Genomic DNA, 14,930 nt, shown 5'->3' on the forward strand with positions numbered 1-14,930 from the left:
ATAGCTTCAGTAAGCTGTACATTTTGAAGAAAGAAAAACTTCAATGATGATTTCTGGTGGGAACAATATATTTTAAGAAGGACCATAGTTACCATGATTTTACAACTCTCAGAAATTGTGTGGGCCCATATCTGTTTACACGTATTTCAAAATTTCAAATATTTAGAGTCTTAAAGAAGGCTCACCGCAGGGTCTCCGTCTGTGACAGTGATATTGGCAAGGACTATATCTCCTATCTGGTACTCTCGTAGAGCGATGACATCATACTGGGTTTTTTCAAAGCTCGGAATGTTGTCGTTCACATCCTGTAAACAAAGGTCAAAGGTCAAAAGTCTTTTGAGTTGAAATCTTGAATCAGTAGGGGGAGGATTATAAAAATTGACTACGCAGTGACAACATTTGTAAACTTTTAATGCTATTAGGCTAAATATTCTAGAAAGTAAATTGTAAGCTTGATCTTGACTTGAAAATACTGACATATGCTTTCTTATACAGTAAGCTTATGGTTGCACCATGTGTGAGAGAGGGGGGAGGTTTTAAAACTTGACATCACTTGTAAACTTTTAATGCTATTAGGCTAAATATTCTAGAAAGTACAATGTAAACATCATCCTGCCATTAAATACTGCTCCATGGAAAGGAAAGTCTACATCCAATTCTTCCATCTTTTTGTAATAATTGTAACAGGTAACTATGCAAACCCTAGCCAAAGATTTTGAATTCTACATGTATTCCCCCCCCCCCCAATTTTTGTGATATAAACTGGTAACAGCTCAAATCCTAAAGACATGTGATTTCCTTCAAGAAGACATTTGCAATTTGTGACTAAAAGAAAATTACATTACATTACATTACATAATATATACAAAATAAATATATATATAATAAAAAAAATTCTACTCACCGTAACTACAATTGTAATATTGGCCACATCGGTCAAATTTACACCATCTACGTCCGTGACGGTCACCTCAAAATAGAACGACCTTGCACCAATATTCTCATAGTCCAGCGGGACGAGAAGAGAGAGATTACCGGTCAGAGGATCTATACTGAAGATGTTGGTTTCCCCAGCAGTGATAGCATAACGGAGAGGTGCATTAGCATCCCGGTCCAGGGCCTGATTTATGGGATGGTGAAAAGCATTTGTATGAATGAATTGCTATTATGTCTTTGACCTTTATCATTGTAATGAATATTATACCCAATCTTTGTTTAATGATGAGTACTATGTTTACTGCTACATCTAAGCGCCATATGTATACATGTTATTGTTTCAAAACCATTTTGTATTTGTTGTATCAGTGCTCTGATCAGTATACTGTAAAAGCACTTACTAAGAAACATTTATTATTATTACAATTGTTATTATCACTACACTGCATGTATACTTTTGTAAAGGTGTGGTGAATAGTCTAGTTGATAAGTCATTGACTATGGACCTCGTGGTCTAGGGTTGAAAATTTTCCGCCAAGGCACAAATGACCTTTGGCAAGACATTAGTCTCTGTTTGCCACTCTCTACCCAGGTGAAATAAATGGGGCATCAGAAAGGGGAAAATACCTTGAATGCTTACCTGTCTTACACGAAAGCTTGGCAAAACTTGGGGTAGAAGTGCTATGTATCCTCAGAAAAAAAAACTTTATATATTCAATTATTTCTTTAGGAATACAAATCCGACATACGCGGTCCATATTTAATATGACCAAATCTTCCTAATATGTTCTTTGGCATATTTCACTGGGTATATCATATGAGGAAACTAAAGGGCATATACCTGGACTGCAAAAAACCCTTGCAGAGGAGTGTTTTCCGGCACCTCAATGATGTACTCAGCCGACTCGAAGACTGGCCGGTTATCGTTCGTATCCTGCACGACGATGACGATATCCAACGTGGCCGAGAGAGGATTAGTGGTCGTATCCCTTGCCATGACAGTCAGGGTGTAAATGTCCTGCTGCTCCCTGTCTAGACCGACCGTCGTGAAGATGCGGCCTGTCGTGGGCTCGATGCGGAACTCAGGCACCTCGGGCAGGAACGAGTATATGATGGCAGAGTTTGCTGAGTTGAGCTGGTCTTGGTCAGTAGCCTGGGAGTGACAGATTAAAGAAATAGCATAAGCTTCATTCTACAGCTTTCAAGCCTTATGCATGACAAAGTCTAAGCGTGCCGCTAAAGATTTTCCTTGTTGTGCAACAATCTCTCGATCTCTTTAAAAAAAGGCATCTCAAAACTAAGTAGTTTTGTACATTGTTCTTTGAAATATATAACCTGGACTTATTTTGTGTTCTTCTTTGTTCTTGACACAAAAAGGTGCATTTGAATATGCGTATGGAAAATCCATATGTTTATAACAAGAATTTTATTTATTATCATTGTAATTATCATGGTTTCCTAATTAGGCAAGTATCAGAGCTGATTGACAAACGTGGCATATTCAGGCACCGAGTTTGAACTTGAATACTCACCTGTACTTGCCCTACTAACTCATTGCTGATGCTTTCTAGGATCAAGAATGTATCCGCGCCGGAGAATACCGGAGGCTCATCATTGACATCGTTGATGGTGATTAGGACTACAGCAGAAGCAGTCTAAAATCAGAAGAAAAAAGATGATTCATTTGTTATATTGTCTATTGTTCTCATCATATTTATAATAGGCAGAATGTTTAGATTCAATGTTGAACCCAACTGTCTTGGCATGTCATTGCAAAAAAAAAAAAGATGAACTTGTTCTGTTATAATCAGTAAAGGAAATCACATTAACAAGAAATAACTTGAGTTATGCATAATATACAGTTTGTTTACATGCACTTCAAATCACTTCCTCATTCAAATTAGGCTGAAATAAAACAAAGATATCATTCTTTCAATACACACTTGTCTTTGAGTTTGCAACTTCTTGATGACAACACAGCATCTTTTTTGCTTAAAGATATATCAAACTCTAATATAATCTAACTCTTGGTGAAATCTGTAAAAAAAAGAGGAAAATTAATTGAACTCCTTGGACATGATACAAGCTATAACAAGCAAATGGACTTAAATTCATCTAGGATGGTCCTGAAATTAGTCCTGGTTACAGGGCCTACATGCAATTAGACCTGGGGCCCGTTTCACAAAGCCTTTTTTAAAAACACAAATGACAAATATCAGTGACAAATCTGCTGATAACCAATCAGAAGCAAGAATTTCAGTAGCTTATAACAAAAAATGTCATTTGTCACTGATGAAAAGTTTTGTGAAACGCCCCCCAGATTACTCACCAGGTTTCCATCTGAAGCTTCCACAACCAGTGAATAGGAAGCAAGGACTTCTCGGTCTAGTGAGCCCTGGACTCGAATCTCTCCATTGCTATAAAGAAAAGAAGTCCATCGTCAGCTTCATCATCATCATCATTATTATCTTAATAACACTTGCAAAAGCAAAAGGAGCCCTGTGCTGTCTAATGAAGATGTGAACTTCTAATGATACAAAAACATCATCATCATAATAATCATCACTACCAACATCGTCTTCATCATCATCATCATCATCATTATCACCACCATTATCATTTTCATCATCATCATCATTATCATCATCATCATCATCGTCATCATCTTCATCAGCATCATCATCATCATCATCATCATCTTAACCATCCTCATCCTCATCATCATTATCATTACCATCACCATCATCAAACTCTTCAATTATCTACTTGATCAACAAGACTTCTATAATGGCAAAAAGTTAGCGTAGTGCTGTCATATAAAGATATGAAACTACTAATGAGGTATGACACATCATCATCATCATCATCATAATCATCATTATCATCATCATCATCATCATCATCATAATCATAATAATCATCATCATAATCATCATAATCATCATAATCATCATCATCATCATCACCACCATCAGCAGCATTATTGTCATCACCATCATAATCATCATAATCATCAGAAGCAGCATCATCACCATCATCATCATTGCTGGTTCTTAAATTCGCATTGCACAAAACTCAGACCGTTCAGAACATGCATAAGAAGTCACATTTATATTTTATTTGGTTCAAAAATTTGCGGACACAGACTTTAGCGCCAAATCCGCGAAAATTAATGTACCGCAAATATTTCAGCATTTGCAATAGCTCAGTGCTGTCATATGAAACTACTGCTACTGAGATAAAATACCTCATTATCATCATCATCCTCATCATAATCAAACAAACTTTAAAGTGTGAATGCTTCATATACTTACTTTGCACCGTCGACAGTCATGAAAGCATTGTTGATGTTCCCAGACGTGATGCTGTATGTTATGAACTCTCCATCAGGATCTGTAGCCTAAAAAATCACAAAAACATTATTTGAAGAGATTATAACTATAGATGACTAGAAGAGAAAAAAGAAGTAGAATGAGGAGAAGTAAAAGAAGGAAGAAGAGGAGGATAAAATGAATTAGAAGAAGGAGAAGGAAAAGGAGGAAAAAAGAAGAAGCATGGGGAGAAGTAGGAGGAGATGGAGGAGGAGAAGGAAGGAGGAGAGAAAGAAGATGAAGAAGAAAAAGAAGAAGAAAGAGGAGGTGGAGAAGAAGGAAAGGAGAAGCGGAAGAAGAAAGAGGAGGTGGAGAAGAAGGAAAGGAGAAGCGGAAGAAGAAAGAGAAGGAGAAGAATGAGGAGAAGGAGAAGAATGAGGGGAAGGAGGAGAAGAAGTGATGAAGGAGAAGTAGAAGAAGAAGAAGAAGAAAAAGAAAGAGATGGAGAAGGAGAAGAATGAGGAGAAGGAGGAGAAGAAGTGAAGAAGAAGTAGAAGAAGAAGAAGAAGAAAAAGAAAGAGATGGAGAAGGAGAAGAATGAAGAGAAGGAGGAGAAGAAGTGAAGAAGAAGTAGAAGAAAAAGAAGAAAAAGAAGAAGAAAAAGAAAGAGATGGAGAAGGAGAAGAATTAGAAGACGAATCCATTGAGGGGGATAAACAGGTAAAACACGTTTTTCCAAGGATGTAAGTATAAAATAAATATAGAGCCCAGGACTTCTATGACAGTCAAGAGCTTCCATCAATACACCACACAAAATACAAGACTAGGAAATCTATCATAAAATTAGAGGGGTCGGGGGACAACAGTCAATGAATACACCGTGTGACCGTTTTTTTTTTTTTTTGAAGAATTTTTTTTCCCACATGTGCTGCAATAAAGACTTCCATGGAAGAGTGACATCACTGGAAGTTCATTCTGCAGATCTTACAGCTATTTCGAGATGCAATTAACAATGCTTACTCTGACTGTATCAACGAGGGCATTAAAAGGCAGGTTTTCATCGGCACTGGTTGAGTAGGATGTTTGATCAAACATGGGTGGCCTGTTATTTACACCAGAGATGATGATGATGCGAACATACACATTAGATCTGTCGAAAAAAAGGTTGATGAAGTAGAAAAATATTATTGATAACATTAACACTACCATCAACATCAACAACTTGATGACCATCACCACTACCACCATATCCATCATCATCATCATTATCATCAACAGCATCATTGTCAGCAGAATCAACAACACCACTATCAGTAACATCATCACCATCATCATAAACATCTTCACCAACCTCATAATCACCATCACCATCTTTACCACCAGAAGCACCAATATCATCATCGTCGTCGTCATCATCACCACCACCACCATCATTAACCACCAACATCACCATCACTACCATTATCATCAACACCATCATTATAACCATCACCATCAACATCATCCACTATCTTTTATCATCATCAACATCATCATCATTCACAATCATCATTCACAATCATCATCACCACCATCATCACCACCATTATCGCCAACATCAACCCCTCCATCATCATCATCATCATGATCATCAACAGAATCACTCATGAACATCACCACTCCTCCTCCCTTTCTCACTGTTTATTTAGGTCTTGAGGAGCCTGACTATCCGAGGCACGAAGCTGGATGATGTATTCTGAGCCGATGACTAAAGACCCTTCCGAGATGAGACGGATAATGACATCGCTATTCTGCTGCACCACGGAGAACAATGCAATTGCTGGCAAGGAGACGAATGTATGATCGATGATTGGCGGTAAGGATGTTGCGTCGGCATCAGTAACAGGAATCTATGGTTTCAAAAATAATAATAATAGTAATAATTCAATGAAATCTACAATCATCCAAATATGTCTTCATAATGTGTATCTTCCTACCTATCAATGTTATAAATCTACTAATGTTACAAACAATGATTTGCTTCCTCTAAAAGAGTCAATTTATCTCAAACTCAATTTTCCAATACCTAATTTATGTTTTTTAAATTTTTTATTTAGAAATCACTTACTGAAATGACTTCAGTATTGAACGCAGCATTGTCCTTCAGGTTGACTGTATATTGATTTGTTACGGGATCAAAGTACTGGTTTTGTTGAAATTCTGGCGAGTTATCGTTCAGGTCACGGATTAAGATGGTAACTTGGAGGGTCGGGAGCTGTTGAGAAGCTGATGAACAAATAGAAAAAGATAAGAATTAAAAAATATTGTATTATTATAAAAATATAAAGCTTAAAGATAACTAGAGCTCCTGTCAAGTGCCAGAGCACCTTATTTAATAAGGTATTAACGGTACAGTGCTCAAAACATTAGTATTAATTAAGAGCTATATAAATGTAACTATTATTATTATTATTATGATTATCAAGTGATTGCAAAGTGAAAGAAAGTGGATGCAAATAAGAAATAGGAACACCAGGGTAAATAAAAAAAAAAGTTACATAAATATTTATGTAAAAAATTATTTATTCCAGGAATGAAGCAAATCCCTTTTTTGTCCCGATAAATACAAAGAGAGTCATAATTTTCCCAGAAACAAAACTATTGACAAAGAACACTATATGCCTGCGGTAACCATGCTTTAATTTTTTACCTAGGCATTATTAATTCTATATTTGAAAGGAATGAACTTACCATCAAACTGTCCTGATGTATTGGTCGGCCTTGCTATTATCTGTACAAGAAAAACACAAAAAACACATTGAATAAACATTTGAAATATTATGAAATGATAAAAGCCAACCATTCATTTAATGTGCCATTTCGAACACAAGACAAAATATGAGAGAATAACTACTCCTTTTTGAGGGCCAGTGAAATTCCCTGATTTTTGCCTGACTTGGGTAAATTTTCTCAAATTCCCTGGATTTTTATTCCTGACTGAAAGAAGGGGGAAACTCATTTGGTTTTTTTTTTCCTTGATTTCCAGGATTACCAAGAACCTTACAGCCTTATTCAGATATGATGCGGCAAAACCAGAGAGTTAAAAAAAAATGATGACACAGTGGCGGATCCAGGGGGGCACAGGGGGCACGTGCCCCCCCCCCCCCCCCGGCCAAAAAAAATATGTTAAAATCAGCCCTAAATTCGCCCAAAACATACTGAAAACCAGGGGCGTGCCCCCCCCCTGACCAAAAGAAAATGTATAATTGTTTTTATTTTATTTTATTTTAAAAAAATTTAAAAAATGCCAATGGCTGACCTAAAAAGGTAACCACCCCCCCCCCCCCCCCCCCAACGGAGCAAAATGTCAAATTTAAAAATTTTGTGACCAAAATTTTTTTTTTTAAATGTCCTCTTACCCCGCCCCCCCTACTTATTCAGCGGCTGGCTGAGTCGTTGCGATTCTTTTTGGGACTAAAAAAATATATATATATATATATATATATGTTCTCTTTCCCACACGGTGCCCCCCTGGCAAGAAATTCCTGGATCCGCGTGTGACATAAAGCGTAAAACACTTCCCGTTTCTGTAACTTATAATACAGAGCTAAGTTAATATGCGAAGGACCCTTGATGTGCACAGTTGTCTTTCGTTCACTTGTTTACCGCGTCATACCTGAACCAGCCCTGAATTTTCTACCATAAGGTTACTTCATTTGCTTACAGAAACATTGTAGCTTGCTTGAGTTTCAGCATCCAGTGGGGTGTTAGAGAGGCCGCTGTACGAGAGATAGACTCCGTTGGTTCCCACGAGGTCTAGGGTGAAAACAGAGTTGTCATCCAACAGATAGCTCAAGCCGGGATCTTCATCCTATGAAGAAAAAAAATGAGAAAAAGAGACATTTACATAATATTGGATCGATGGCCTGAGTGTAATGCTGGCTCCCACAAACTTTTTTTGCCTCTCTGACTGTGTGCTATTTTGCACAACACAATAGGCACTGATTGATCTAAGGATTTCTTTGTGCATTCATTACATTGGATTTGCAAAACTAGCCATTTCCAGTCTTGATTAGCTCCATGACAGCCCTATATTTACACGGGTACAGACTAATCTTGATCTGGAGACAGTTATATGAGCTGGAAGCTTTTAGTATATATATCTGGCACATGCAGGGAGATTATTTGTGTAATTTAAAAAGAGATAAAGGGAAAACTACACTCTGATATTAGTTTGGTTTAAATAAAAGCAGACAAATAAAAACAAAAATAAGTGAAAGGTTGAGCAATATGTGATTAAAATCAGGACAGTTATGAACTTTTAAAGTTGTCATCAGTGAAACGCACACAATTGGCAACACTGTGATGTATCTTGCAAGGTCCTCTCCAATTTGCTGGGTATAAAAAATTTCATAAACTTTCATTTTCTTATTGATGACGAAATAGATGAGAAAAGATACATTTTACTTTTTTTTAGTAAAGTACCGGGCAAATGGGAGGGGACATTGTATAATACGCCACAGAGTTGCCAATTGTGTATGATTGAATGCACCTTCAAAAATTCCTTACTTTCTTATTTTTCATCGGTTTTGGCTCAAACTTCCACTGACCCTAGTAGTTTAATTCTCTCCTTTTTTTCTGCTTCTATTAAAATCAACTTGCTATCAGGGTGGATTTCCCCTTTAAAGTGACTCAGTAACATATTGCCTCAGATTCTGAAACAAAGTCCATGATTTAGCTCATGCTGCAAATCATAATTATAAACCTTTAGGTAAGTCAGGAATCCCATGACTTTTTCGAGCCAATCCCCTGTCTGATTATCAAGATATTTATGATTGGAAATCGAAATTTCAATTTTCGTTTTCTTAACGTTTTTTAATACCACAACAGTCTATTGGGGAAAATGAGTATGGTAAAACCAATCACTCAAAGATTTTTAATTTTTTGAGGCACTTCAAGATCATTTTGAAGCACAATTTTTTAGTACTTCAATATCACAGACACTGATAATACGTAGGGCAATGCATCTCAGATTTAACTTTGTTAAATGATGCCTTTAATATCCAGTCTTGAAAATTACCTGATCCAGATCAGGGTCTGTTGCTTGGATAAGCAGAGGAACGATACCGTTCGAGTCAGCTGTTACCCGAGTTCCCGCAATAACATTCTCGGAGATGTAACCAGTCATTGTTGTATTTGGGAAGGTTGGCTGGAAATTATTGATGGGCGTTACCTCTATGATCACGGTCGCTGTGCTGCTGCTTGAACCTTTGGTGGCCTGCGAGGGGAGTATAATCAAAGATTTATAATCCCATAGATAGCAGTTTAGAGTTAATTTGCTTAGATCTTAAAGGGAGTGTGTCATCACAAGACTATCTTTCCCGTGGGCCTACTCGGGAACAATCGGGTATAATACGACTACGGACGACGCTACCACAGCATTCAGGTGCATGCAACATACACGAAACCGAAGCGCGAGGAGAACTTCGGTCTGTTTCGCGAACGCTAGCGTGCGCTGACCCAATTAATCAAGTCCATTCGTTTACGTGCAGTTGTCCAAAAGGAAACGTAGATGGCGTTAACCAGTATTTCCCATGACACACTCCTTTTAATATACTAGATTTTCCTCCTACTCAAATTGACACTATTTATTTTAATTTTCCACTTGTATATACAGGGAGTTAAAAAAAATTGAATTAACCAATGTGTTCACACAAAAAAAATAAAAAATTGTGAGTTTTAGATACTACTGCCAATTTAGAGACTTTAAAGCGGGACTGCACTACTTATAGCTACTTGCGCCCTCTATATAGCAAAAAATGCCTAAGCGGTACCCATTGGTTCCCCATGATCCCCTTTTTCTTATGTTAATTGAGAGCTGATTTGATGAGATAACCACCTAGTTGTCAGTGACCACGCTGAGTTCTAATCCCTCCTGGCCAAACTAGCGCAGACAGGCTTTAATGGTGACTTACAATAAAAGTATTCTTAAATGTGTGATTATGTTATTATAAATGTTCACTTACTGCGACAGATATACTAAAGACGTCATACTCCGATCGGCGGACTTGTTGAAGAAGGTTCACCTGCCCCGTAGTAGGGTTGATAGAGAAGAAAGAAGAATACTGCGGAGGTTGCCCTGATATAGAGATAAACAAAGAGCAATGAAAACAAGACATTATCATCATCATTATCATTGTCATTATTGTTATTATTATTATATATGTCATTTGTTGCAAATCCTTAGCCTAAAAATATATGTCTATTTCCATTTTTCCATAATATAACTGAAGAAAAAATGTTTAGTTTCTAGGAAATAATATAAAAAATAGAGAAAATGGGATTGGTTGACGTGGCCAATATCCCAGTTTGTTCCCAATTTGATTCCAAATATTTAATTCCAAATAATTAGACGCTTACCTCCAGTGAAGGAGAACGTTACAGACTGCGGATCCACGGTCCCTCCAGAACTATTGACAACCCTGATCTGGTTCGGGGAGAACTGCAATGGACCTAATCTTGGCTGCAAGAAAATAAATTAGAAAGATAAAAATAATTTTGTACATGAATATGAAAGATGGCCTAATGTGTTAATATGTTTTATTATTATTATAAGGTTTATTGGTAATGTATTTTATGAGAAAAGAATACTCTGTAAACAAAAATTATGCTAGATTTTTACACAGAAGAATAAATTCTGATAACAAATGTTTCAAAGATTTGATCCCTGTCTAGAAAAAAAATCTCTGTATGACTACATTCAGTATAAAATATATTAGCATTATATTGGTCCTAATGGAACAACGGACCAATAGATTAAACAATAAAATGGTCCTACATTACGTCCTGCTGGTCTATAGCCAAATGAAAAATTTAAAGAGCACCACTGGGACTGAAATAGAAAATGTCTAGTGATATTAATTATTTCATGTTAGTGATGGCCTGTGCCATTCCTCAGTTGCCATGACTTTCCATTATTTGGGGAGATGTAATTGTCTTCATTTCCATGACTTTTCAGTTTTTGACCGTGGGATCCCTGTCAATGGGTTGTCTGTGATTTTGTACTTTCCTGGAATGCTGCTTTATAGAGAGGTGATTTGATTTCTGGGCCCCATTTCACAAAACTTGACATTAATGACAAATGACAGTTTTTGTTATAAGCTGGTGAATTCCTTACTTCTGATTGGTTATCAGCAGGTTTGTCACTGATTTTTGTCATTTTTGTCATTTGTCATTGAAAAAAGGCTATGAGAAACGGGGCCCAGGTCATAAAAATAAAATGTCTACCAGCTCTTTGGACATGTTTAGAGGATCAATGGGATACTACGTGTGTAGACGTTCAAAGACAAAGATAATCTCACCGTTTTCTCCAGTACAGAGGCCCTGTATTCCACGTTTGTACAAATTGTTGTGTTGCATCCTACAAACATTGGAGCTTGGTCATCAGCATTCAGTACGGTCACGGTCAGCGTTGCCATCGACGACCGCGGAACAACACCTCGATCCTGTAGAGATTAATAGTCATTTGTTCAAACTCGTATTTACTAAAATGGTTATCTTTCATTGTTAAAGCTTATCTGTACTAGTTTATAGGAGGGATTACAGCACCCTGCAAGGTCACTGCACAGGTGGTTATCTCATCAAATCAGCTCTCAAATAACATAAGAAAAAGGGGATCATGGGGGACCAATGCTCACCGATTAGGAATTGTTTTCTATATAGAGGGCGCAAGTAGCTACAAGTAGGACAGGCTTTAAAGCATCTCAATCAGACCCTGAATATATTCAGAGGGACAAACTTTTTCTTCTCTAACACTTGATGAAATAGTAACCCAACATAATGGATTAAACTGAAAAGGAAACCATTTTATTGAATTTTATCAACTTGAGCTATCCTTTTCACCTGTGACATCAATCCACTTCCCCATCCCCATCCCCCTCCTGGACATTGCTTTCTTTCATTCTCACCTTTGCTACAATTGAGACTATCCACTGTTGTCTTGACTCAAAGTCAAGAATCTGTTACAGTGTCACCTTCTAAGTGACATCACCCCTCTCTCTCCCCCTCCAGGAACTCCTCTCCTAGACCCAACCCCCTCCCCCTCCTGGACAGTAATTACTTTTATTCTCACCTTTGCTAAAATTAAGACTATACTCACTGCTGTCTTGAAATGTGGATGGTTTGCAACATCGTTACCTATGACATCAACATCCCCCCACCCTCCAAACCCCTTCCTAGGCATTTTATTTTATTCTCACCTTTGCTACAATTGAGACAGTCCACTGTTGTCTTGTCTCAAAGTCCAGGCTCTGTAACAGGGTCACCTCTCCTTTACCAGTGTTTGGCATGTCAAAATAGGAGTTTGACATCTGCATGAAAAGATGAAAAAAATGACTAATAAAGAGGAAGAATACCCTGCTTTTTTAGACACATGTAGGATGTAAAATTGGATGCCCCAACAACCATTGAATTAGAGAACAATTCTAGACAGATCAAACCCCTAACTGTCAGTAAGGGGGTCAAATTTACATGTATATAGAACAGAAAAACTTATACATTCAGGTACATGACATGATTGGTCATTTAAACACAATAACAAAAACAAAGTCCTCAGCCATTTGTTCAACAATATTCTGGATAAAATATTCAAAAGAATTACATTTTTAGATGTTTTACTTAGATGTATTGCAGAAAGTCCATAGCATATTTTTTTCTAAGTTTCCCAAACAGGAGGAAACAGACACCAAGAGAAGAAATAATCCTGCTATACTATTAATGAAAATCACTTTGATTATTCCATTTAAATTTTTTAGAGTAGACTTAAAAATCATTAACCTAACAAAAATTAGCAAATGTAACAAATACCTTTTAGAATTGAAAAGTTGTATAAGCAAACGTTTTCACAGACCTGTACAGATAGATTGCAGATGACAGGGAAAGACACTTTTGCAAGGCGTTGTTATTGCGATAATTAAAACAGGCTGCAATACAAAACATTGTTCATGTTCATTCATATATCCACGAACGATAAGCAAATTTTGCAAAAGTAACAGCTTATACAGTAAATAAATACAACATAGTCAAAATGCACATGTGAATTACCGGATCATTTTGATTTGGTACAATTTCGAAGCTTATCTGGCCGTTGCGGTTGTCACCATCGTTATCATCGGCTTCTATCCCAGCAAAAATAACTTCATTGATTGCTGTAGCCTGGAAAAAAGAAATATTAAGAAAGGTGCATTTTATAAAGGAAACAATTTAATCACCGAAATTCGCCATAAATATAGGTTTGGGTTTTAATCTAGTTATCCTATATTCTAAATATCAGCTTCATATATTATTTCTGTATAGAGAAGGGGTGGGGTAATAAACAGTTCCCCCCTTCCTCGACCACCCCCAATGTCAAATACATCTTACTACGAATGTAAAAAAACATCATCCCTGTTGATAATAAACACAATATATATATCAACACTTTTAAAGTAGAAAGAGAAAGAAAGTTGAGGCATGAGAACAGACTGCAAACAAGGCGGAGCCAGGGGAGAGGGAAAAGAAGGAGGAGAGCCAGAGAAAGGTAGAAAGATATAGGAAAAAAAAGAAGTAGAAGAAGAAGAAAAAGTGAGAGATAGAGAGAATTAAACATACCTCTGATACAGACACTGTATATGGCGCTCCAATGAAGAACGGTGTGTTGTCATTAGCATCATTCACTTTAATAAGTATGTCATAATTAAAGTTGATCTAGAGGATTGAGAGGAAGAAAAAAAAAAGAACTTTTGATTCCTATATTAAGGATTTAAGAGCATCCATTCCATGAATTAAATTGTCTGAAAATGAAAAACGTGTACAATATGATCATTTAATATGTATAATTTCATTTCATTTTGATATATTTACATTTACCATTCAACACTATGCTTAGTCAATAGCATTCTCATATATTTTGTCTATTTCGAAATTGATGTGCCTCCAATCGAATGGCATTCTTTTATTTCAGTTGTAATAATTCATAATAATTTAATAATTAAATGTTCATATTACTATCAAGATAAGGTTACATTTCCACAGAAATTATAATCATACTTATCAATATCATGATAAGCGCATATCGATCTGATTTGTACTTCTCATCACTGAATGTGGTTTTCATTTTTTAAATTATTCTTTAATCGCAATATCAGAACTCAAAATGAGGTTAAAGGAGAGAAAAATACTGTTCTAACATAATAACTTACCAATGTTTGACATTGTACCGTCAAGGAAATGGATTTCACTGCATTTGGGGGCTGCAAGAAAGGAAGAAAAAAAAGATGTGATGTATGACCCCTTTCATCGATTGTTTTCATCACCACTATGAATACCATCACCATCATAGTTCAGTAGTTCAGTACTATCACCACCATCAGCACCATCATCAGCATCAACACTATTACATAGCACCAAATAATCATTATATACCTCATACATAGATTTTCATTGGTCAAAACTATATCACATGACAAGGAGCATCTCGACCTATCATTGCATCAGAGGGTTTTGGAGTACTATCACAGGGTGATGATAGTTTGTACAATTACCCTCGTAGTCGGTTAATAAGTGCTTACTATATCACCATAATCATCACCATCACCACAACTATCACCACTACCATCATTATCAACATTACGACCGACACCATCATCCTGATCACCACTATCATAA

General features: G+C 36.7%; 1 protein-coding gene across 3 annotated transcripts in view; it reads right to left on the minus strand.

Annotated features, from left to right (window-relative positions):
• The window catches only part of LOC105438912 (protocadherin-15-like), a 46,469-nt gene that overhangs the window by 13,429 nt on the left and 18,110 nt on the right, over positions 1 to 14,930 (minus strand). For all 3 annotated transcript variants that reach the window (XM_030979841.1, XM_030979840.1, XM_030979842.1), the window contains 19 exons: positions 14,465 to 14,515; positions 13,875 to 13,970; positions 13,329 to 13,439; positions 12,485 to 12,595; positions 11,588 to 11,731; positions 10,647 to 10,749; positions 10,253 to 10,365; positions 9,307 to 9,504; positions 7,951 to 8,097; positions 6,978 to 7,017; positions 6,355 to 6,512; positions 5,925 to 6,136; positions 5,268 to 5,397; positions 4,251 to 4,336; positions 3,266 to 3,353; positions 2,469 to 2,591; positions 1,778 to 2,089; positions 905 to 1,120; positions 186 to 305 (listed from right to left, as the gene is read on the minus strand). In XM_030979841.1, coding sequence (XP_030835701.1) covers positions 186 to 305; positions 905 to 1,120; positions 1,778 to 2,089; positions 2,469 to 2,591; positions 3,266 to 3,353; positions 4,251 to 4,336; positions 5,268 to 5,397; positions 5,925 to 6,136; positions 6,355 to 6,512; positions 6,978 to 7,017; positions 7,951 to 8,097; positions 9,307 to 9,504; positions 10,253 to 10,365; positions 10,647 to 10,749; positions 11,588 to 11,731; positions 12,485 to 12,595; positions 13,329 to 13,439; positions 13,875 to 13,970; positions 14,465 to 14,515 — 2,559 coding nt within the window. The remainder of the gene's footprint in view (positions 1 to 185; positions 306 to 904; positions 1,121 to 1,777; positions 2,090 to 2,468; positions 2,592 to 3,265; positions 3,354 to 4,250; positions 4,337 to 5,267; positions 5,398 to 5,924; positions 6,137 to 6,354; positions 6,513 to 6,977; positions 7,018 to 7,950; positions 8,098 to 9,306; positions 9,505 to 10,252; positions 10,366 to 10,646; positions 10,750 to 11,587; positions 11,732 to 12,484; positions 12,596 to 13,328; positions 13,440 to 13,874; positions 13,971 to 14,464; positions 14,516 to 14,930) is intronic.

This window comes from Strongylocentrotus purpuratus, unplaced genomic scaffold, assembly GCF_000002235.5.
Source record: "Strongylocentrotus purpuratus isolate Spur 01 unplaced genomic scaffold, Spur_5.0 spur5_scaffold_10, whole genome shotgun sequence".
NCBI classification, from domain to species: Eukaryota; Metazoa; Echinodermata; class Echinoidea; order Camarodonta; family Strongylocentrotidae; genus Strongylocentrotus; species Strongylocentrotus purpuratus.